This window comes from Entelurus aequoreus, linkage group LG20 (genome assembly GCF_033978785.1).
Source record: "Entelurus aequoreus isolate RoL-2023_Sb linkage group LG20, RoL_Eaeq_v1.1, whole genome shotgun sequence".
NCBI classification, from domain to species: domain Eukaryota; kingdom Metazoa; phylum Chordata; class Actinopteri; order Syngnathiformes; family Syngnathidae; genus Entelurus; species Entelurus aequoreus.
In genome coordinates, this window is record NC_084750.1 from 43,062,492 (window position 1) to 43,082,727 (window position 20,236).

Here is a 20,236-nt window from a genome sequence, read left to right on the forward strand (position 1 = left end):
CGTTGACATTTAAAGATGACCTTCCCGTACTTGGCAGTAGATGTGCTGACTTGTTTGAATCGGTGTTCTTGAACGTCTGCCGGGCGTGTGACTATTGTGTGGAAATGTGTTTTTTGATTCTTTAGCTACAGAGCCGAACAGATATGGGATAAAAGGTAAGGGAACACTTTTGAAAACAATAGTTTCAATGAGTTTTCAATTGATCATTTTAGGTGTTAAAAATGGGACCAAATTAAATAAATAAATGCATATTCAAATAACTTACATGTGTCCTTAATTATGAATGGAATTAAATACATATATCGGTTATTAAATGTAGAATTTAATAATTTATAAATCATTGATTTTTAATTTAAAAACAAAATCCATAATTTAATTAATTATGTTTTGACGTATTTAATTATTTCATTAACCTGGTGGCATCACTTCATGAATTTATTCTATCTGTCAATTATTGAAATTATTAAATCAATAATGAAATGTTTAGGTATATATGGAAATAATTATATCAATAATTGCATGTTTGTGTAAGTAAATATGGAAATAATTAATTCAATATTTAAATAATCATATACGTACATATGAAGTCATGCAAATCAATAATTACATGTTTGTATGAGTACATATGAAAATAATTAAATTAATAATTAAGTTAATATAAATACATATGGAAATGCATCAATAATTAAATGTTCATATAAATATGAAGTAATAAAAATCAATAATTAAATGTTTTGGAAATAATTAAATTAATAATTAAGTTTGTATAAGTAATAATGGAAATAATGAAATCAATAATTAAGTTTTTATAAGTATATATGGAAATAAATCAATAATTACATTTGTATATAAGTAAATATGAAGTAATACAAATCAATTACATGTTCATATATTTTAATATGAAAATAATTAAATCAGTAATTGATTAAATTATGAAACAATTAAATAATTAATTAATAATAATTAATACATTAATTTATAACCGCCTTTCAAAAACCCAAGCACACTTTAAAATATACAGTAATTAAAAGTGATGATAAAAACAAAAAAATACAGGTACAATTAATATTGGAATAATCAAATAACTGAATCAAAATAATTAAATGTACTTTTACACATTAAATAACAAATGTACGTATTTAACTCCAGTTATATTTAATGAGTGACACTTTTATTGTCAAGTGGGCTCATCATCCACGTAGACGTATAATGTCAATACAATGCATGCATGCAACATATCCATTACCGCTGAGGAAATACAACACATACTGTATCTTCACAGCATGTCGTTTAAGAGCTAACATGTACATTGTTACTCATAGGAAAAAGGTAATTGACTACTGGGCTGGGACTGACCTTTTTATAATGCTAATTTGTTCATTATCTTCATTTCTCTTTCCCCAACTGGTATCTCACGCTGGAGGCTCATGGTCACATTTAATCAAGAATGTTTCTCAGCAAAAAAATAACGCGTTAGCTGACCGCATGTGCTCCATATCAACGTAGGAAGTGGGAATTATGACTCACACAAATGCCAAAAAAAGTATCAATTAAAGGAAATGTGACTGTTTCTGAAATTGCAACATTATTTAGAGGAGCTGTACTTTTTTCACCAAGGACCACCTTAGAGAAAAGTTTTCTCTCCAAGTACCACAATAACGACCGACATTAAAATCCAGTAGCGTAGTGGGTCTAAGTCAGAGATGTGTGAAAATGGAAAAAGATGAAAAATATATATATATTTCTAGTTTTACTATGGTTTCTGTAGAGTACACGAACCTTCCTAGTTGTTAGCAATCCCACTGTTTATATTAAACATGCTTCACTGATGAGAGTACTTGGCGAGCGCCGTTTTGTCCTACTAATTTCAGCGATCCTTGAACTCATCGTAGTTTGTTTGCATGTACAACTTTCTCTTTTTTTATGCCACTCCTCCTTTGTCTCATTTTGTCCACCAAACGTTTTATACTGTGCATGAATGCACAAAGGTGAACTTTGTTGATATTATTGACTTGTGTGGAGTGCTAATCAGGCAAACTCGGTCAGTGCATGACAGCAAGCTAACTGATGCTAACATGCTATTTAGGCTAACTGTGCGTACACATTGCATCATTATGCCTCGTGTGTAGGTATATTTGAGCTGATTTTTTCCCCCTTAAAACCTCTAAAGGCTTAGTGGCCACATGCGTGGACAGCACCTTTTAGCTCTTATTTCCAAAATTGTGTACACTACTGAATTGGGGTCTTATGGCCACTTATGTGGACACTTATACTGCCATCTGGTGGTGTCAGAAGAGTATAAAATATAATGGAATTTGGGGAAAAAAAGTGTAAAAATAAGAATTAGCATGTCACTAAACATGAAGTACACGTTTGTGTACTTATGGACTAAGTACATCATATCAAAAGATGATTCTTAGTTTTTATTCTAATTAGGGTCCAATAAGCCCAAATAGCAAAGAGAAATGAAAAAAGCATGTAAACAAACAGCTTGGGCCTTTAGAGGTTAATTAATGTCCTCTGTGTATTTCATTTATATTTGCATGTCTCATGACACATTATCTGTATGTAATATTGGCTGCATTTCTACTAGTTGTTTGTGTGCCATGTTGTTCCAGACCACAGCAAACGTTAGCTAGCTTGCAAAGATTGTAATAAATCCATTAGAAGAAGACAGCCTGCTGTTTCCTTTAACTTGGACACACACATCTATACCTTTGGCCGTTCTAAGCCAGTAATTTCCAGAAGTTATCTCACCCTGTGAGAAGCTTCTGATTTACTGATGGTTTCAAAATGTTGTAAAAATGTGTAGAATATAAATTAAAATAAAACATTTCTATCAACAAAGATTTGCCTTTGATGGTAGGCTAATATAGCTAATATAGATCATCATGTGTTGCCTTCATTGTATGTTTTAATTTTTTTTTTGGCCCAATATGACTCTTTCAACGTTTTGGGTTGCCGATCCCTGGTCTAAGTATTAGTTAAAAACAAGGCATATTTTGTGTTTAATAAGTCTCTTTCTTGGCTGAAATATATTTCTGACACACACAAACAGCACTTGTGTTTGATTGGCATGTGTCGAATGAAATCCCGTACCAGGTTTTCCCAGGATCCGGAGCACTAACAGTTCAACACAAAAAGACCCCTTATACCACAGACTGCCTCGGTCATGCGATTATGTCTCCCATCTCTGGCTGACCCACTTGGGAGGTGCGCTGTTGAGAGGCAGAACCTTGCAACGGCAGACTGGATAATCATCCTGCGAGATCCGGAGGAACAAGCGGGACCAGATCAAATGTTTCAAAGTCCCCTCTAGCTCCGAGAGCGAGGCGTTTGCAAAGAGATGCGCGGGGGAAGATAAGGGGAAGTCTACTGGTTGCCATGGTGACTCCAGAGTAGTCTTGGTGGTGGGCTTTGGTGCACAGTAGGAACTGTAGGACAAGGGTTCTTAACCTTTTTAGTCTCGGGGCACAACTTTTCCACTGCAGAAGGCCCCGGGGCCCCCTCAAGTATTAACATGAATTACTAGTCTTACTCTTGATTTTAATCATATTAATTAACCCACAGTTTACAACCTTGTCAAAGGATATGTGTTTATTAATTATTAGTTATATTTAACACATACACCCCACAGTAGGCTTAGGTCAGGCTGATTAGAAAAATAAGTACTAACCAAATATATTGCGCAGGAAAGCACTTAATAAAATACATAAAAAAACTGAATTAATAATGAATATTTCTTAACTTAATTCTCTATAGTAGCTGCACCAATTTAGTCATAATTTTTGCGCTTGAGAAACTTATGACTTTTGTTTGAAATTGTCATTACTGCCACAGGTGGTGTAAAAGTGCATTACAAGTCCTATTGATATGTGGGCTGATCCTAACAGATAGGACTATCAACAATACAATAAAATAAAAAAACAGTTTTTGAATGAAATGACGATTCTTATTTGTGACGATTCTTAATCGGAAAAATGTGTATTAATTCTTTTAGTTTTTTTTATAATCTGTACTGTAAGTGCTGTAAGTAATACACACATTTATCAAAGCTGTTTGTCTATTTTATGGAGGAATAAAGTTAATCATAAAACTGTTACTAAAGTATTGATTATGAATCGAGGAATCGTTCTGAATCGAGAATATATTCTGAATTGAATCGTTAAGCCCAAGAATCGCATACAATTTTGTGGTGCCCAAGGATTCACAGCCTTACTAACATATCTAATCTAATCTAGTCTAGACCAGGTGAGCCCAGACCAACATGGGGGATAGAACCCTTTAAAGCAGGGCTGTTCAAAGTGAAGTCTAGGGGCCTAATCTAATCTAGTCTAGACCAGGTGAGCCCAGACCAACATAGGGGATGGAACCCTTTAAAGCAGGGCTGTTCAAAGTGAAGTCTAGGGGCCTAATCTAATCTAGTCTAGACCAGGTGAGCCCAGACCAACATAGGGGATGGAACCCTTTAAAGCAGGGCTGTTCAAAGTGAAGTCTAGGGGCCTAATCTAATCTAGTCTAGACCAGGTGAGCCCAGACCAACATAGGGGATGGAACCCTTTAAAGCAGGGCTGTTCAAAGTGAAGTCTAGGGGCCATTCTTCATGGCCCCCCACACATTCTAAAGACCAAATAATTAGAATGTTACACAAGAAAATAACACAAAATATAACTGAACCTAAAAACGAGGTAGTTTTTCACTTTTGACACTGATATTGGAGACTTGAGTATTGGCCGATATTGATAATATTCCGCACAAAACATAGTACATCATTTGATAACTCTGTACTGTGGAATGTTAGACAAGGCTTGATCAAGTAAAATTACTCGGAGAACAATTGTAGGAATGGAATACATTAACCTTATAACTAGGGGTGTAAAAATTAATCAGTACAAATCAAAAAGAAACAAACTTTAGAAATATGAATACATCGTAAGGATCGGTCGTATCGGTTGATTGGAGCTCTGCTACGAAATATGGCCGCGCTAATCTTACGAGATTTCTGTGACGACTTAATATGAGAGTAACGTTCTTGTTTGCGGCTGACAGCAACAGAGGAACGTAGCAGGCAAGGAAAATTGCAAATATTACTTTAAGCCCCACTTAAGAACTTTCAGTTTTGGTTACTTTTGGTGGTGCCATAGTGGTAGCGTTTTGCCAGAAGAAGACCTCATTTCCCATGAGGACTCGCGCATATAGTGGTCAAACTGACATCATGTCCGCTGTAATATTGTCCCAAATATTAGGTCTCCAATGGTAATACTGATGTTAAATAGCAGACACTATCAAGAAATTATCTTGAATTGTGCTACGAACATGACATTATTACCAAGAATGTATCGGGGCGGATGCAAGTCTGAATCAAATAGACCGGGGAGAGATTATTTTCAAAGAAAGTAGTAGTGAAACTATCAAGCTGGTGACTATTTATTGTTCCCACGCAACTTTCCAATAGCTAACATTAGCATTAGCATTTTGATTTGAGCATCGAAAGTCACTTTCTAGTTTAGCACAAACAGAGCCAAGGCAGCATGAGTCTTTGAGCACACACCAGCGAGTGAATACCAGTTCAATGTTGATCCTGACTGCTGCGTTTTTCTTTTTTTGTCTCCTCAGACAAAACTTTTCGTTTCTTTGGTTGTTTTGGAGCTTCGGCCATGGTAGCAGTATTTGCACGCAGCAATTGACTTTTGTCTTTTTAACGAACCTATGCCGTAAAGCAAGTCAGGACATTTGTAGTTTTTTCTTCAATGTCGCTAAGTGCCGGCAAAAGTGATACATACCCCCTAAGGCCGTGGCGGGGGTTGTGAATCCACAGGGGTTGTAAATCCACGTATCATCCCAAAAATTTCTGAGAATATTTGATAAAGTTGAAAAGTTCCATCCATTGTTTCTGATTAGTTGGCATATTACTGCGTGGATTGTTCTCCCAAGATGCAGACGGAACTCCGGAGGCAAGGTGCGGGTAAGGAAATTATTTATTTTCCATAAATCATGCGGTATACAAACAAACAAGGGTGCCTATAGCACAGGAAGCTAACGGAATCTCTAAGCAAATGAACACGAAAACAAAAGGCAAAGCTTAGATCAGGAATCAGGAATACTCAACGCGACGTGTTGCACGAAGTAAATGAGTAAGCCAGACTGAGTGTGGCGAACAACGGGAATGAGTAGCTCTCTGATTAGTGCCCAGGAGCAGGTGAGCGCCCATACACTAATCAGAGGCAGGTGAAAACATTCTGCAGTCATGGCAATTAAAACACAAACCCAGGGGTGCTCAAAAACAAGAACTGAGGGAGTCCAAAACAAAACAAAATATGAGTTTCCTTGATGTGCGGTTTAGTCTGCGACCGGACATGACGTCACGTGCAACAAAAGTTTTGTAAAATGGCATAGTTTTAAATGACATGTATCGATATCCCGGTAGCGCAGACGGAACTTGAGTGGTGCCCATAAAAGTACCGGATTCGGTACCCATCCCTATGGTGAAGTCCTTTAACATCCCCGATGCTCACTGGACCTCAAAAAAGACTGGTGTACCCCTCTGTCAGGTAACTAGCCTAATTAGGAGAGCGGTCATTAATATCATTAGTGCTTGGGTCATGAAGCATCCCATGTCAACGTGACGAGCAGAAACATGGTTTTAGAATGGCCTTCCCAAAGTCCTGGCTTAAACGTGTGGACAATGCTGAAGAGAGGTCATTCTAAAACCTTAATTAAGGCTAGAATTAAGGTTTTGGAATGGCCTTCCCCAAAAGTCCTGGCTTAAACGTGTGGACAATGCTGAAGAAACAAGTCCATGTCAGAAAACCAACAAATTTAGCTGAAAGAGGAGTGGTAATACACTCAACCAGAAGCTTGCCAGAAGCTTGTGGATGGCTACCAAAAGCGCCTTATTGCAGGTAAACTTGCCAAGGGACATGTAAGCAAATATTAACATTGCTGTATGTATACTTTTGACCCAGCACATTTGCACACATTTTCAGTAGACCCATAATAAATTCATAAAAGAAGCAAACTTCATGAATGTTTTTTGTGACCAACAAGTATGTGCTCCAATCACTACATCACAAAAAAATTAGAGTTGCAGAAATTATTGTAAACTCAAGACAGCCATGACATGATGTTCTTTACAAGTGTATGTACACTTTTGACCACGACTGTAGTTCTCCCCAAGGATGCTTGACTCAAGGTCAAGTCCTCCCGTGTTGTTTTTATGACATGGACTTGTTTCTTCATCATTGTCTACACCAGGGGTGTCCAAACTTTTTCCACTGAGGGCCGTACACGGAAAAATTTAAGCACGCGGGGGCCATTTTGATATTTTTAATTTTCAAACCTCAACAAAATACATGGACTATAAAGGGTCTCAGTCATTAAACTGTTAAAAATAAGTCAAATTATTCTTATTATTTTTTATTTAACGCTTACAGTAAATCTCTATATCAACTTGAGGTTGATATAAATTTAAAAAAAAAAAAGGTTTTCTGTCAAAGACAACTTTGTTTTTTATAGTAAAACTGAAATATGCAGTATTTAGTTATTAGAGCCTTAAAAGATCAATAATACAGGACACCATTGATTTTAATTCTTTAATATTTTTGAGTAATCACAGTGAAAAGTTAAATAAAATCCTACTAAATATATTTGGGATCCAAAACGTCCCCCACTCATAAAGTGATACATTTTTATTAGTTTTTTTTTTACTTTTAACACTTAAATTACGAGATCAACTTCAGATATATCTGTCCATTTTACCTTTGAACTATTATTTTGTTTGTTTTATGCTCTTTTGTCAAATAAAACGTTGATGTTTTTATATGGCAACCACACAATATATGCAATATTTTTTCCACATAAAACATTTTAAAGTGATATTTTTTAAGTAATAATTCATTATAACATAGATTTCTAGTCTTTTTTTTTTTTAGCAATGGCAAAAAAAAGAAAAATAAAGACAAAATAAAAAAAACAGCCTGCATGGCAGCTTTGTGTCAACGTTGCAACTTTTTCTTGTTAGATTTCACCTCATTCCACTTTTTTAAAATGTTTTTTTTAATTTTTGCAATACAATCAATTTTGCAATTTTTGCAGAATGTGTAAACAATTAGCTGCGGGCCGCACTTTGGACACCCCTGGTCTACACGTTTAAGCCCGGATTTTGGAAAGGTCATTCTAAAACCTTAATTAAGGCTATAATTAAGGTTTTATAATGGCCTTCCCAAAGTCCTGGCTTAAACGTGTGGACAATGCTGAAGAAACAAGTCCATGTCAGAAAACCAACACATTTAGCTGAACGGCACCAATTTTGCAAGGAGGAGTGGTCAAAAACTCAACCAGAAGCTTGCCAGAAGCTTGTGGATGGCTACCAAAAGCGCCTTATTGCAGGTAAACTTGCCAAGGGACATTTAACCAAATATTAACATTGCTGTATGTATACTTTTGACCCAGCACATTTGTTCACATTTTCAGTAGACCCATAATAAATTCATAAAAGAACCAAACTTATGAATGTTTTTGTGACCAACAAGTATGTGCTCCAATCACTCTATCACGAAAAAATAAGAGTTGTAGAAATGATTGGAAACTCAAGACAGCCATGACATGATGTTCTTTACAAGTGTATGTACACTTTTGACCACGACTGTAGTTCTCCCCAAGGATGCTTAACTCAAGGACAAGTCCTCCGGTGTTGTTTTTATGACATGGACTTGTTTCCTCATCATTGTCTACACCAGGGGTGTCCAAACTTTTTCCACTGAGGGCCGTACACGGAAAAATTTAAGCATGCGGGGGCCATTTTGATATTTTTAATTTTCAAACCTCAACAAAATACATGGATTTTTTTTCTTTTAACCTTTAGGGCCCTCAGGCACTATAAAGGGTCTCAGTCATTAAACTGTTAAAAATAAGTCAAATTATTCTTATTATTTTTTATTTAACGCTTACAGTAAATCTCTATATCAACTTGAGGTTGATATAAATTTAAAAAAAAAAAAAGGTTTTCTGTCAAAGACAACTTTGTTTTTTATAGTAAAACTGAAATATGCAGTATTTAGTAATTAGAGCCTTAAAAGATCAATAATGCAGGACACCATTGATTTTAATTATTTAATATTTTTGAGTAATCACAGTGAAAAGTTAAATAAAATCCTACTAAATATATTTGGGATCCAAAAGGTCTCCCACTCATAAAGTGATAAATTTTTATTAGTTTTTTTTTACTTTTAACACTTAAATTACGAGATCAACTTCAGATATATCTGTCCATTTTACGTTTGAACTATTATTTTGTTTGTTTTATGCTCTTTTGTCAAATAAAACGTTGATGTTTTTATATGGCAACCACACAATATATGCAATATTTTTTCCACATAAAACATTTTAAAGTGATATTTTTTAAGTAATAATTCATTATAACATAGATTTCTAGTCTTTTTTTTTTTTTAGCAATGGCAAAAAAAAGAAAAATAAAGACAAAAGAAAAAAAACAGCCTGCATCGCAGCTTTGTGTCAACGTTGCAACTTTTTCTTGTTAGATTTCACCTCATTCCACATTTTTTAAATGTTTTTTTAAAATTTTTGCAATATTATCAATTTTGCAATTTTTGCAGAATGTGTAAACAATTAGCTGCCGGCCGCAAATGGCACCCGGGCCGCACTTTGGACACCCCTGGTCTACACGTTTAAGCCCGGATTTTGGAAAGGTCATTCTAAAACCTTAATTAAGGCTATAATTAAGGTTTTATAATGGCCTTCCCAAAGTCCTGGCTTAAACGTGTGGACAATGCTGAAGAAACAAGTCCATGTCAGAAAACCAACACATTTAGCTGAACGGCACCAATTTTGTAAGGAGGAGTGGTCAAAAACTCAACCAGAAGCTTGTGGATGGCTACCAAAAGCGCCTTATTGGAGGTAAACTTGCCAAGGGACATGTAAGCAAATATTAACATTGCTGTATGTATACTTTTGACCCAGCACATTTGCTCACATTTTCAGTAAACCCATAATAAATTCATAAAAGAAGCAAACTTCATTAATGTTTTTTGTGACCAACAAGTATGTGCTCCAATCACTACATCACAAAACAATTAGAGTTGCAGAAATTATTGGAAACTCAAAACAGCCATGACATGATGTTCTTTACAAGTGTATGTAAACTTTTGACCACGACTGTAGTTCTCCCCAATGATGCTTGACTCAAGGACAAGTCCTCCGGTGTTGTTTTTATGACATGGACTTGTTTCTTCAGCATTGTCCACACGTTTAAGCCCGGACTTTGGAAAGGCCATTCTAAAACCTTGATTAAGTCTAGAATTAAGGTTTTAGAATGGCCTTCCCAAAGTCCTGGCTTAAATGTGTGGACAATGCTGAAGAAACAAGTCCATGTCAGAAAATCAGCAAATTTAGCTGAACGGCACCAATTTTGTCAAGAGGAGTGGTCAACAATTCAAGCAGAAGCTTGTGGATGGCTACCAAAAGCGCCTTATTGCAGGTAAACTTGCCAAGGGACATGTAAGCAAATATTAACATTGCTGTATGTATACTTTTGACCCTCACATTTTCAGTAGACCCATAATAAATTCATAAAAGAAGCAAACTTCATGAATGTTTTTTGTGACCAACAAGTATGTGCTCCAATCACACTATCACAAAAAAATAAGAGTTGTAGAAATGATTGGAAACTCAAGACAGCCATGACATGATGTTCTTTACAAGTGTATGTACACTTTTGACCACCACTGTAGTTCTCCCCAAGGATGCTCGACTCAAGGACAAGTCCTCCGGTGTTCTTTAACAAACCTCGTTGTTTCCCTCCCCTTCAGCAGCATCTCTTTAAAGCGGTCACCCGGATGATATATGGCGTCGTTTCATGTTCTAATGGGAAACAATGAAGGGCCGTTACCTTCATAGGAGGCTTTAAATCCCTGGCCGCTCACCGCGTAGTCCGATAGCAGCCACAAAGTGAGCCGGGAGCTGGTGCTTACGATAGGCGACGGCAGCTGGAACCCCGTTAACCTGAGGAGACACAGACAGAGGACAATAACCGTTTTGACCAAAAGCATCGACAACACCCGCGAGGTCAGGCGAGGCGTTGGAGCCAGCCGTCTCTCAATGCAGTCGTGGGTAACTTTTTATCCCGAGCGGAACGAGGACAAGCAATTTAAGATGACAACTCCTCAACGGGACAGAGGAGCTGGATAGATTTCTCTCAGGCTGCAATCGCGCCGTGAATCAGACGCTCTGTAAACGGTTGAGTAGACAAACATAAAAACGTCAGGTCCTGAGTCAACAAACATCCCTAATAACCGTGCGGAACATTCTACATGCGGGAGTATGAGCTGGAAACAAGCAGATGTTTGCTGTTTAGGAGACAAACACTGCAACTCCATGTCTGCCATGAATCCTCCAGTGGAACACACAGGGGGAAATGCTACATAAACACCACCAATGCGGCATTTTCTTGACTTTTGTGTGGCATTTTTAACACTGATTACGTTTTGGGTCGAGCAAATGTAGAGACTTTTTTTCCCAGATTGCAGTCCTTCTCAAACAGGCACAAAGACATTGAAACAACGTTGAGAACTCGGTGAATTAAGTCCTGACGTTGAGCAACACAAACCTAACGTGGAAACAGCATGTTTTTGGACGTTTAATCCAGGGCTGTCCAAAGTGCGGCCCGGGGGCCATTTGTGGCCCGCAGGTCATTTTTTTAACGGCCCCACGGCACATTTTAAAAATACGATTGAAAACAATTAAAAACATGATAAGTGGTATAAAAGAGCAAACAGGTGAAATGTAACAAGAACATTTCGCAATGTATACTCTAATAACACAAAGCTGCCATTTAGGCTGTTTCTTTCTTCAATGTTACTATGAATTATTGACCTATTCAATGTCACATCTGAGATATTTTGGGGGAAAATGTTGCATATTTTGTGTTTGCCATATAAAAAACTGAGCTGTTTTTATAAAGAAGGGCCTAAAACGAACAAACGAAAAACATAAACAACAATAAAACGTATAATTGACGGATAGATCTGAAGTTGATCTTGAGATTATTGTGTTAAAAGTAAACAGTAAAAAAAAAAAAATTGAATTTATTTTTTAACACTATAATTATTTGGATCCCCAATAATTTTTGTGTGATTTGTTTTTAAGTGTTGTTGCTCAAAAAATAATAATGAATTAAAATCAATGTTGTTATGAGTTATTGACCTTTTTAAGGCCCCAATTATTATATAATCTCAAATATTCCACTTAAAAATTTTATTGTGTGAAAATATTGCATATTTTGTATTTTTTCCATTATAAAACAGGGTTTTCTTTGACAACAAGAGCATACAACTTAAATCTTTAAAACCGTTATATTGACAGATAGACCTAATGTTGATCTAGAGATTTAAAACTTCTATAATAATACAAATAATAATACTGAATAATGACACATTTTTAATATTTTTTTGACCAAAACCCTTTGGGGTCCCCGGGATCGAGCCTGAGTGGAGGCCTAAATGTATGTTTTTTTATACATATATTATATTGGTTTTTAAAATAAAAAATTTCAAAATGGCCCCCGCTTGCTTTGATTTTTCAGAATGCGGCCCTCAGTGGAAAAAGTTTGGACACCCCTGGTTTAATCAATGTTGGGGTCTGAAAATGTTATGACCATTGACATTTGCTCATTTTCCAACCAATATTCTACAACACGAATACAATGTTGAAACAATAATGCTTTTTGACAACGTTTATTCAATGTCAGGTTGTGACGTAGATTTGACCTTGGCTATTCAGTCATTTTATAACCATTATTGTACACCACAAATACAACGTTGAAACAACATGCTTTTTGACGACGTTTAATCAATGTTGGGGTCTGACGTTATGACCATTGAATTTTGGTCATTTCCCAACCAATATTCTACAAAACAAATACAAGGTTGAAACAACATGCTTTTTGACAACATTTAATCAATGTTGGGGTCTGATGTTGTTATGACCATCAAACTTTGGTCAAATATTGTGGTGCACTTAAGACAATATTTATTGATTTTGTAAATTTCAAACCTCACCAAAACGTCACAATCCGGGAATGTTTTAAATTGTTGGTAGACAAGTGCAATTTTGAAAACTCTTGAGCTATGTTGGGGCCACAAAAAAGCTTTTAAAGAGGGCTATTCTACTGAACTATTCTGGGAATTCTGTATTTCTAGAAAGAAACAGACGCCAAATAGCCCTGCTTTAAACTACGGTATTTTTCGGACCATAGGGCACACCGGATTAAAAAGCGCACATTTTTAGGACTCATGCAGATCCCAAATACAGATCAGCAGGTACCAGAAAGTAAGAAAAGTTGCTTTTGCATAATATTGCGAAACAAAACGCCAGATAATATGTCTGCTAATAGGTGACATTTTGCGGTACTTTTTCCACACACCATAGTAATACTTGTATGTTTAATGCGCCGACAATCCATCAAGCTGTGCGGCTTCATAGCTTACCGAAGTTGTACTAAAAACATTTTGACAGATTTTTGAGCGCCGTGTGTAATGTTCTATATTCTCAATGGAACATTTAAAGTTTTGGTGTTTACTGGCCTCATCTTGCAGTCGTGCTGGGTGTTGTGGCCAAACAGCTCCATTTTTGTTTCATCTGACATCACATGGACAAAGATAAGACCTTCTGGAGGAAAGTTCTGTGGTCAGAAGAAACAAAAATTGAGCTGTTTGACCACAATACTCAGCAATATGTTCGGAGGAGAAAAGGTGAGGCCTTTAATCCCAGGAACACCAGGCCTACCACCAAGCATGGTGGTGGTAGTATTATGCTCTGGGCCTGTTTTGCTGCCAATGGAACTGCTGCTTTACAGAGAGTAAATGGGACAATGAAAAAGGAGGATTACCTCCAAATTCTTCAGGACAAGCTAAAATCATCAGCCCGGAGGTTGGGTCTTGGGCGCAGTTGGGTGTTCCAACAGGACAATGACCCCAAACACACCTCAAAAGTGGTAAAGGAATGGCTAAATCAGGCTAGAATGAAGGTTTTAGAATGGCCTTCCCAAAGTCCTGACTTAAACGTGTGGACAATGCTGAAGAAACAAGTCCATGTCAGAAAACCAACAAATGTAGCTGAACGGCACCAATTTTGTCAAGAGGAGTGGTCAACAATTCAAGCAGAAGCTTGTGGATGGCTACCAAAAGCGCCTTATTGCAGGTAAACTTGCCAAGGGACATGTAAGCAAATATTAACATTGCTGTATGTATACTTTTGACCCAGCACATTTTCAGTAGAGCCATAATAAATTCATAAAAGAAGCAAACTTCATGAATGTTTTTTGTGAGCAACAAGTATGTGCTCCAATCACTACATCACAAAAAAAATAAGAGTTGTAGAAATGATTGGAAACTCAAGACAGCCATGACATTATGTTCTTTACAGGTGTATGTAAATTTGTGACCATGACTGTATATCTTATGTGTGCCTGCCATCTACTGGTGACACTTATCACGACACCATGCACCAAATAAAATTGCTTCGAGGTCAGTAAGCACAACCAGATGTATGCCGTACATTAGGCGCACCAGGTTATAAGGCGCACTGTCAATTTTTGAGAAAATGAAAGGATAGTCCGAAAAATAGGGTAAATACAAGTTAAATCAAGCAAAACTGCTATAAACAGGCAATTTTTGGGGAATTTCTCTAATAAATCTTTACGAGTCCTTTGTGTGCTTTAATGAAACGGTGCATTGGTAAAGTCCAGTGTGTGCAATTCAATATCCGCTTTCATTGCTACGTTTTAATTCATTAGCATTACCATGAAAAGAAACAAAACAAACAAGAGACTATTCCCCGTATGTCTCTTTGAGGTCAGACTGTGAGTATTCATTATTATGCCGGTGTTACGCAACAACCGTGGCCCACTACACACGATACTGACATATTACGTGGCGGTAATGGCAGCATCTGTGCCAGCCACGCCAGCTGCATCCATAAAATTATATATATATATCGTCCACAAGGTCAAAATGCGGAGGCTTTTTATTCCGGGTGAAGCAGATGCTGACCAAAACAAACCGGTCCCCATCACGAGCGATCCATCCAAAAAAGCTCGGCCCAGTAAGGCAGATCTCATTTTCCAACAGACTCATTCAGCTCGGCTGTCATAAATAATGTTGGAGGACATCCTTCTCATGCTTTTGCCCGAAAACCACTCGCCTCCGCTTGACAGGAGGAACCATCATTTCTCACTCACACACACACACACACACACACACACACACACACACACACACACACACACACACACACACACACACACACACACACACACACACACACACACACACACACACACACACACACACACACACACACACACACACACACACACAAACATTAAATCTAAAATATTCATTGTCATTTCATATTATTTTGATGTGCTTACAACAAAGGAATCCACAATTCTTTTTGACAATTCTAATTTATCATTATTATTGTCCCATCCATCCATCTCTGGTGGATGGGGACAGCGTTCATCATGACTATTAATATCAGCCCTGATACATAATTCAGAGGCCAAATGTTCTTAAAATGCAAAACGTTTTCTCAAGCGATAAGCAGAAAAAAATATGACACACACGCAAGCTCAATGGTGGCAATAATAATAATAATAAAAATAATAATATCAATAATAATAATAATGAGGATGATGATGCACAGATGTCGGCCATCCTCGGAACAGCTCACATGTTGTGAAACGTGTTGTGTCTTTAAGGCAGGGGTGTCCAAAGTGCGGCCCGGGGGCCATTTGCGGCCCGCAGGTCACTTTTTAACGGCCCCACGGCACGTTCTAAAAATAGGATAAAAAAAAAAACAACAACATAAAAAGTGGTATAAAAGAGCAACCAGGTGAACAAGAAAATGTTGCAATGTTGACTTCTTTCTTTAAAAAATAGTAATGAATCAAAATCAATGTCATTATGAATTGTTGACCTATTAAAGACTCCAATCACGTCACATTAAATATTCCACTTTGAGATATTCTTTGCTGAAAATGTTGCATATTTTGTGTTTGCCATATAAAAAACTAAGCGTTGTTTTTTTTTTTTTTTAAAAGGGCCTAAAACGAACAAACAAACCATAAACAACAATACAACTTATAATTGATAGATCTAAAGTTGATCTCAAGATTATTGTGTTAAAAGTAAACAGTAAAAAATATATGTAATTTATTTTTTAACACTTTTGGATCCCCAATAATTTTAGTGTGCTTTGTTTTTAAGTGTCATTGTTCCAAAAATAATAATTAATTAAAATCAATGTTCTAGATGGGTAGGTTGGAGTTCAAATCCCGGCCGAGTCATACCAAAGACTATAAAAATGGGACCCATTACCTCCCTGCTTGGCACTCAGCATCAAGGGTTGGAGTTGGGGGTTAAATCACCAAAATGATTCCCGGGCGCGGCGCCGCTGCTGCCCACTGCTCCCCAAGGGGATGGGACAAATGCAGAGGACAAATTTCACCACATCTAGTGTGTGTGTGACAATCATTGGTACTTTAATCTTTAATTTAAGAGTTATTGACCTTTTTAAGGCTCCAATTATTATATAATCTGAAATATTCCCTTATGGAGAGGGAGTCGCACAGGTCCGGTGGCCACGGATGAAGTGCTGGCTGTCCTGAGTCGGGACCCGGGGTGGACCGCTAGCCTGTGCATCGGTTGGGGACATCTCTACGCTGCTGACCCGTCTCCGCTCGGGATGGTTTCCTGCTGGCCCCACTATGGACTGGACTCTCGCTGATGTGTTGGATCCACTGTGGACTGGACTTTCACAATATTATGTCAAACCCACTCGACATCCATTGCTTTCGGTCTCCCCTAGAGGGGGGGGGGGGGGTTACCCACATATGCGGTCCTCTCCAAGGTTTCTCATAGTCATTGACGTCCCACTGGGGTGAGTTTTCCTTGCCCGTATGTGGGCTCTGTACCGAGGATGTCGCTGTGGCTTGTGCAGCCCTTTGAGACACTTGTGATTTAGGGCTATATAAATAAACATTGATTGATTGATTGATGATTCCACTTACAAATTTTATTGGGTGAAAATATTACATATTTTGTGTTTTTTTCCATTAAAAACCAGGGTTTTCTTTGACAATAAGAGCATGTAACTTAAATCTTTAAAAACGTTATATAGACAGATAGACCTAATGTTGATCTAGAGATTTAAACCTTGAATAATAATACAAATAATAATACTGAATAATGACACATTTTAAATATTTTTTCGACCAAAACCCTCTGGGGCCCCCGGGATCGAGCCTGAGTGGAGGCCTAAATGTATATTTTTTATACATATATTGTATTGGTTTTTAAAATATAAAAATATAAAAATGGCCCCCGCTAGCTTTGATTTTTCCGTGTGCGGCCCTCAGTGGAAAAAGTTTGGACACCCCTGCTTTAAGAGAAGTAGCTAAAAACAACATAATAATTAAAAATAATAATGATAATACATTTGGCCAAGCGGGATTGTGTAAATCAGGGGTTCTTAACATTTTTAAGCCCCTAAGGCCCGCTTAAATATTAACACTGAAGTACTCTCACTCTTGATTTTCATCATATTCAATAATTACATGTAACCTACTTGACGTTCACAACCTTGTTGCACGATATGAAACAATGTGTTAATATTATAATCAAGACTTAGGTCAGGCGGATTTGAAAGAATGAATACTTATCAAAAATACTGCAAAAGAAGAGACAAAAAAAAAAAAAACGATGCAAAATACTTTATATAGTGCTAAAATAAATGAATTCTAACTAAATCAATAATACAAATGTTTCTTACATAAACTGCCAATGAAATTAAAGTGCAAATGAAAGTACAGCTTCATCACTTTAGTCATATTTTTTTGCGCTTAGGAAACCTCTCTTCTGTTTGTTTAATATTGTCATTACTGCCACAAGTGGTGGAAAAGTGTATTACAACAGAGTACCGCTGCGGCCCATACGGACCACAGCTGAGAAACATATTTTTTTATAAACAATGGGCCCCGGGCCCTATGGTTAAGACACAATGGTGTAAATTGTGACAAGGATGGGACCCAGTACGGAACCCTGTGGTACGCCTTGGATCTAAGGATGGGTAGTTTTTTGTTGTTATTCTAACTGAAGTTTTTATTTAGGTTTAAAAATGTTTTAATTATTCAGATGATGTACATTTTTATGTATTTAAGTGTTCTGTAACTTGGGATGTATATCGTTCAGATTTGATCCATAAGATACTCTTATACCCCCCCGTTATCGGACCTGGCGAGTGTGTGCCACACGCATTAGAATTACACTTTAAATTATTGCAAGACCCGCCATGAAAATATCGTCATTCCCCTTCACTTATGTTCCCATAACCGCAAAACAGTCAGCGTGAGAACGTTGATTGAGCTCTTTTCAAAATGACACATTTTTTTTGTAAGACTGTCTATTAAGTTCTTGTTTATTGGGACAGACAAATCAGGTTGTTTTAATAGAGTTCTTTGACAAGAAGTAAAGAGAGGTGAAAAATGATAGGCAATAACCAAACAGGGTGGAATAACGACGGTGCTAAATCCTGTCCTTATCTGTACGTCTCCTTCTCAGCTCAGAGATCGAAGGCGTTTATCTTCTTCCATCTTGCATCAAAAAATAATCATCTATTTTTGCACTGCAGATTGCTGATTTACACATTTTAATAAAAGCCAGTGTTGTTTCCCGCACTTTTAGCTCATCCTTGATTTCTTTTCTGCGACTTTAATTTGCATTTTATGTCTCCTCGTGCACGTTTTCTCAGCGTGGCCCCTTAAAAAATATATTTTTTAGTTTTTTTCCTCATGTTTCTTGCAGTCGCACTTTGGGGGTGGTAAAGCAGTGCACACTTGAAGAAAAGCAAAGAGGAACAGGTGGCACAAAAAGACATGGATGCATCGTTTCCCTCCTCGCCGTGAGGTTGGCGCGGTGGCTCAACGGTGGCTCAACGATGGCTCAACGATGGCACGCATGTTGGCGCAAAAAGCCACTTCGCTGACCGCAAATTGAGTTGGAAGATAGCAATCTTGGTTCGGCAGCGCACTGCGGGGGAAGAGCGGGATGATACAGAGGATATGGAGGTACTAACACACAAAAAAGGGGAGGGGGGCTCTTGCTGCATTCAAGTTGGGATCATCTGGGCCTGATACTCTCCCTAAATCATTTACGGGCAACACAACAAAGTGGACGCCATGTCCAAAGCACAGAAAGCGTCTCCACGAGAGACGGGACATTAAATACGGCAATGTCATTACGGGCAGTGGGCGTATGAGCTCACCCAGTGGCTGCGTGGAGAAGCCGGTTCGGAAGTGGGCTCCTACCAAAGACAGATGTGCAGCGTGATTGTAAGACAGATGTACAGAGCAGCCCAAGTTTCGAAGGAAGGATGATACTGATAAAGCATTTTCCGCCAGGGGGCTTGTGGAATAGCCTTCATTTCTAAGAACAAGAATAGACTGTCGAGTTTCAGATGAAAGTTCTCTTTTTCTGGCCATTTTGAGCGTTTAATTGACCCCACAAATGTGATGCTCCAGAAACTCAATCTGCTCAAAGGAAGGTCAGTTTTGTAGCTTCTGTAACGAGCTAAACTGTTTTCAGATGTGTGAACATGATTGCACAAGGGTTTTCTAATCCGAAGTTGGTAGAGTGGCTGGGCCAGCAATCGGAGTGTTGCTGGTTACTGGGGTTCAATTCCCACCGTCTACCTTCCTAGTCACGTCCGTTGTGTCCTTGGGCAAGACACTTCACCCTTTGCCTCTGATGGCTGCTGGTTAGCGCCTTGCATGGCAGCTCCCGCCATCAGTGTGTGAATGTGTGTGTGAATGGGTAAATGTGGAAATACTGTCAAAGCGCTTTGAGTACCTTGAAGGTAGAAAAGCGCTATACAAGTATAACCCATTTATCATTTATCATTAATTAGCCTTCTGAGCCAATGAGCAAACACATTGTACCAATAGAACACTGGAGTGATAGTTGCTGGAAATGGGCCTCTATACACCTATGTAGATATTGCACCAAAAACCAGACATTTGCAGCTAGAATAGTCATTTACCACATTAGCAATGTATAGAGTGTATTTCTTTAAAGTTAAGACTAGTTTAAAGTTATCTTCATTGAAAAGTACAGTGCTTTTCCTTCAAAAATAAGGACATTTCAATGTGACCCCAAACTTTTGA

At 37.7% G+C, this 20,236-nt stretch overlaps 1 protein-coding gene across 1 annotated transcript in view; it reads right to left on the reverse strand.

The window, feature by feature from the left end:
- The window catches only part of csmd2 (CUB and Sushi multiple domains 2), a 691,992-nt gene that overhangs the window by 531,939 nt on the left and 139,817 nt on the right, over nt 1–20,236 (reverse strand). The window contains exon 3 of the mRNA XM_062030117.1: nt 10,907–11,019. Within this exon, the coding sequence (XP_061886101.1) occupies nt 10,907–11,019 (113 nt within the window). The remainder of the gene's footprint in view (nt 1–10,906; nt 11,020–20,236) is intronic.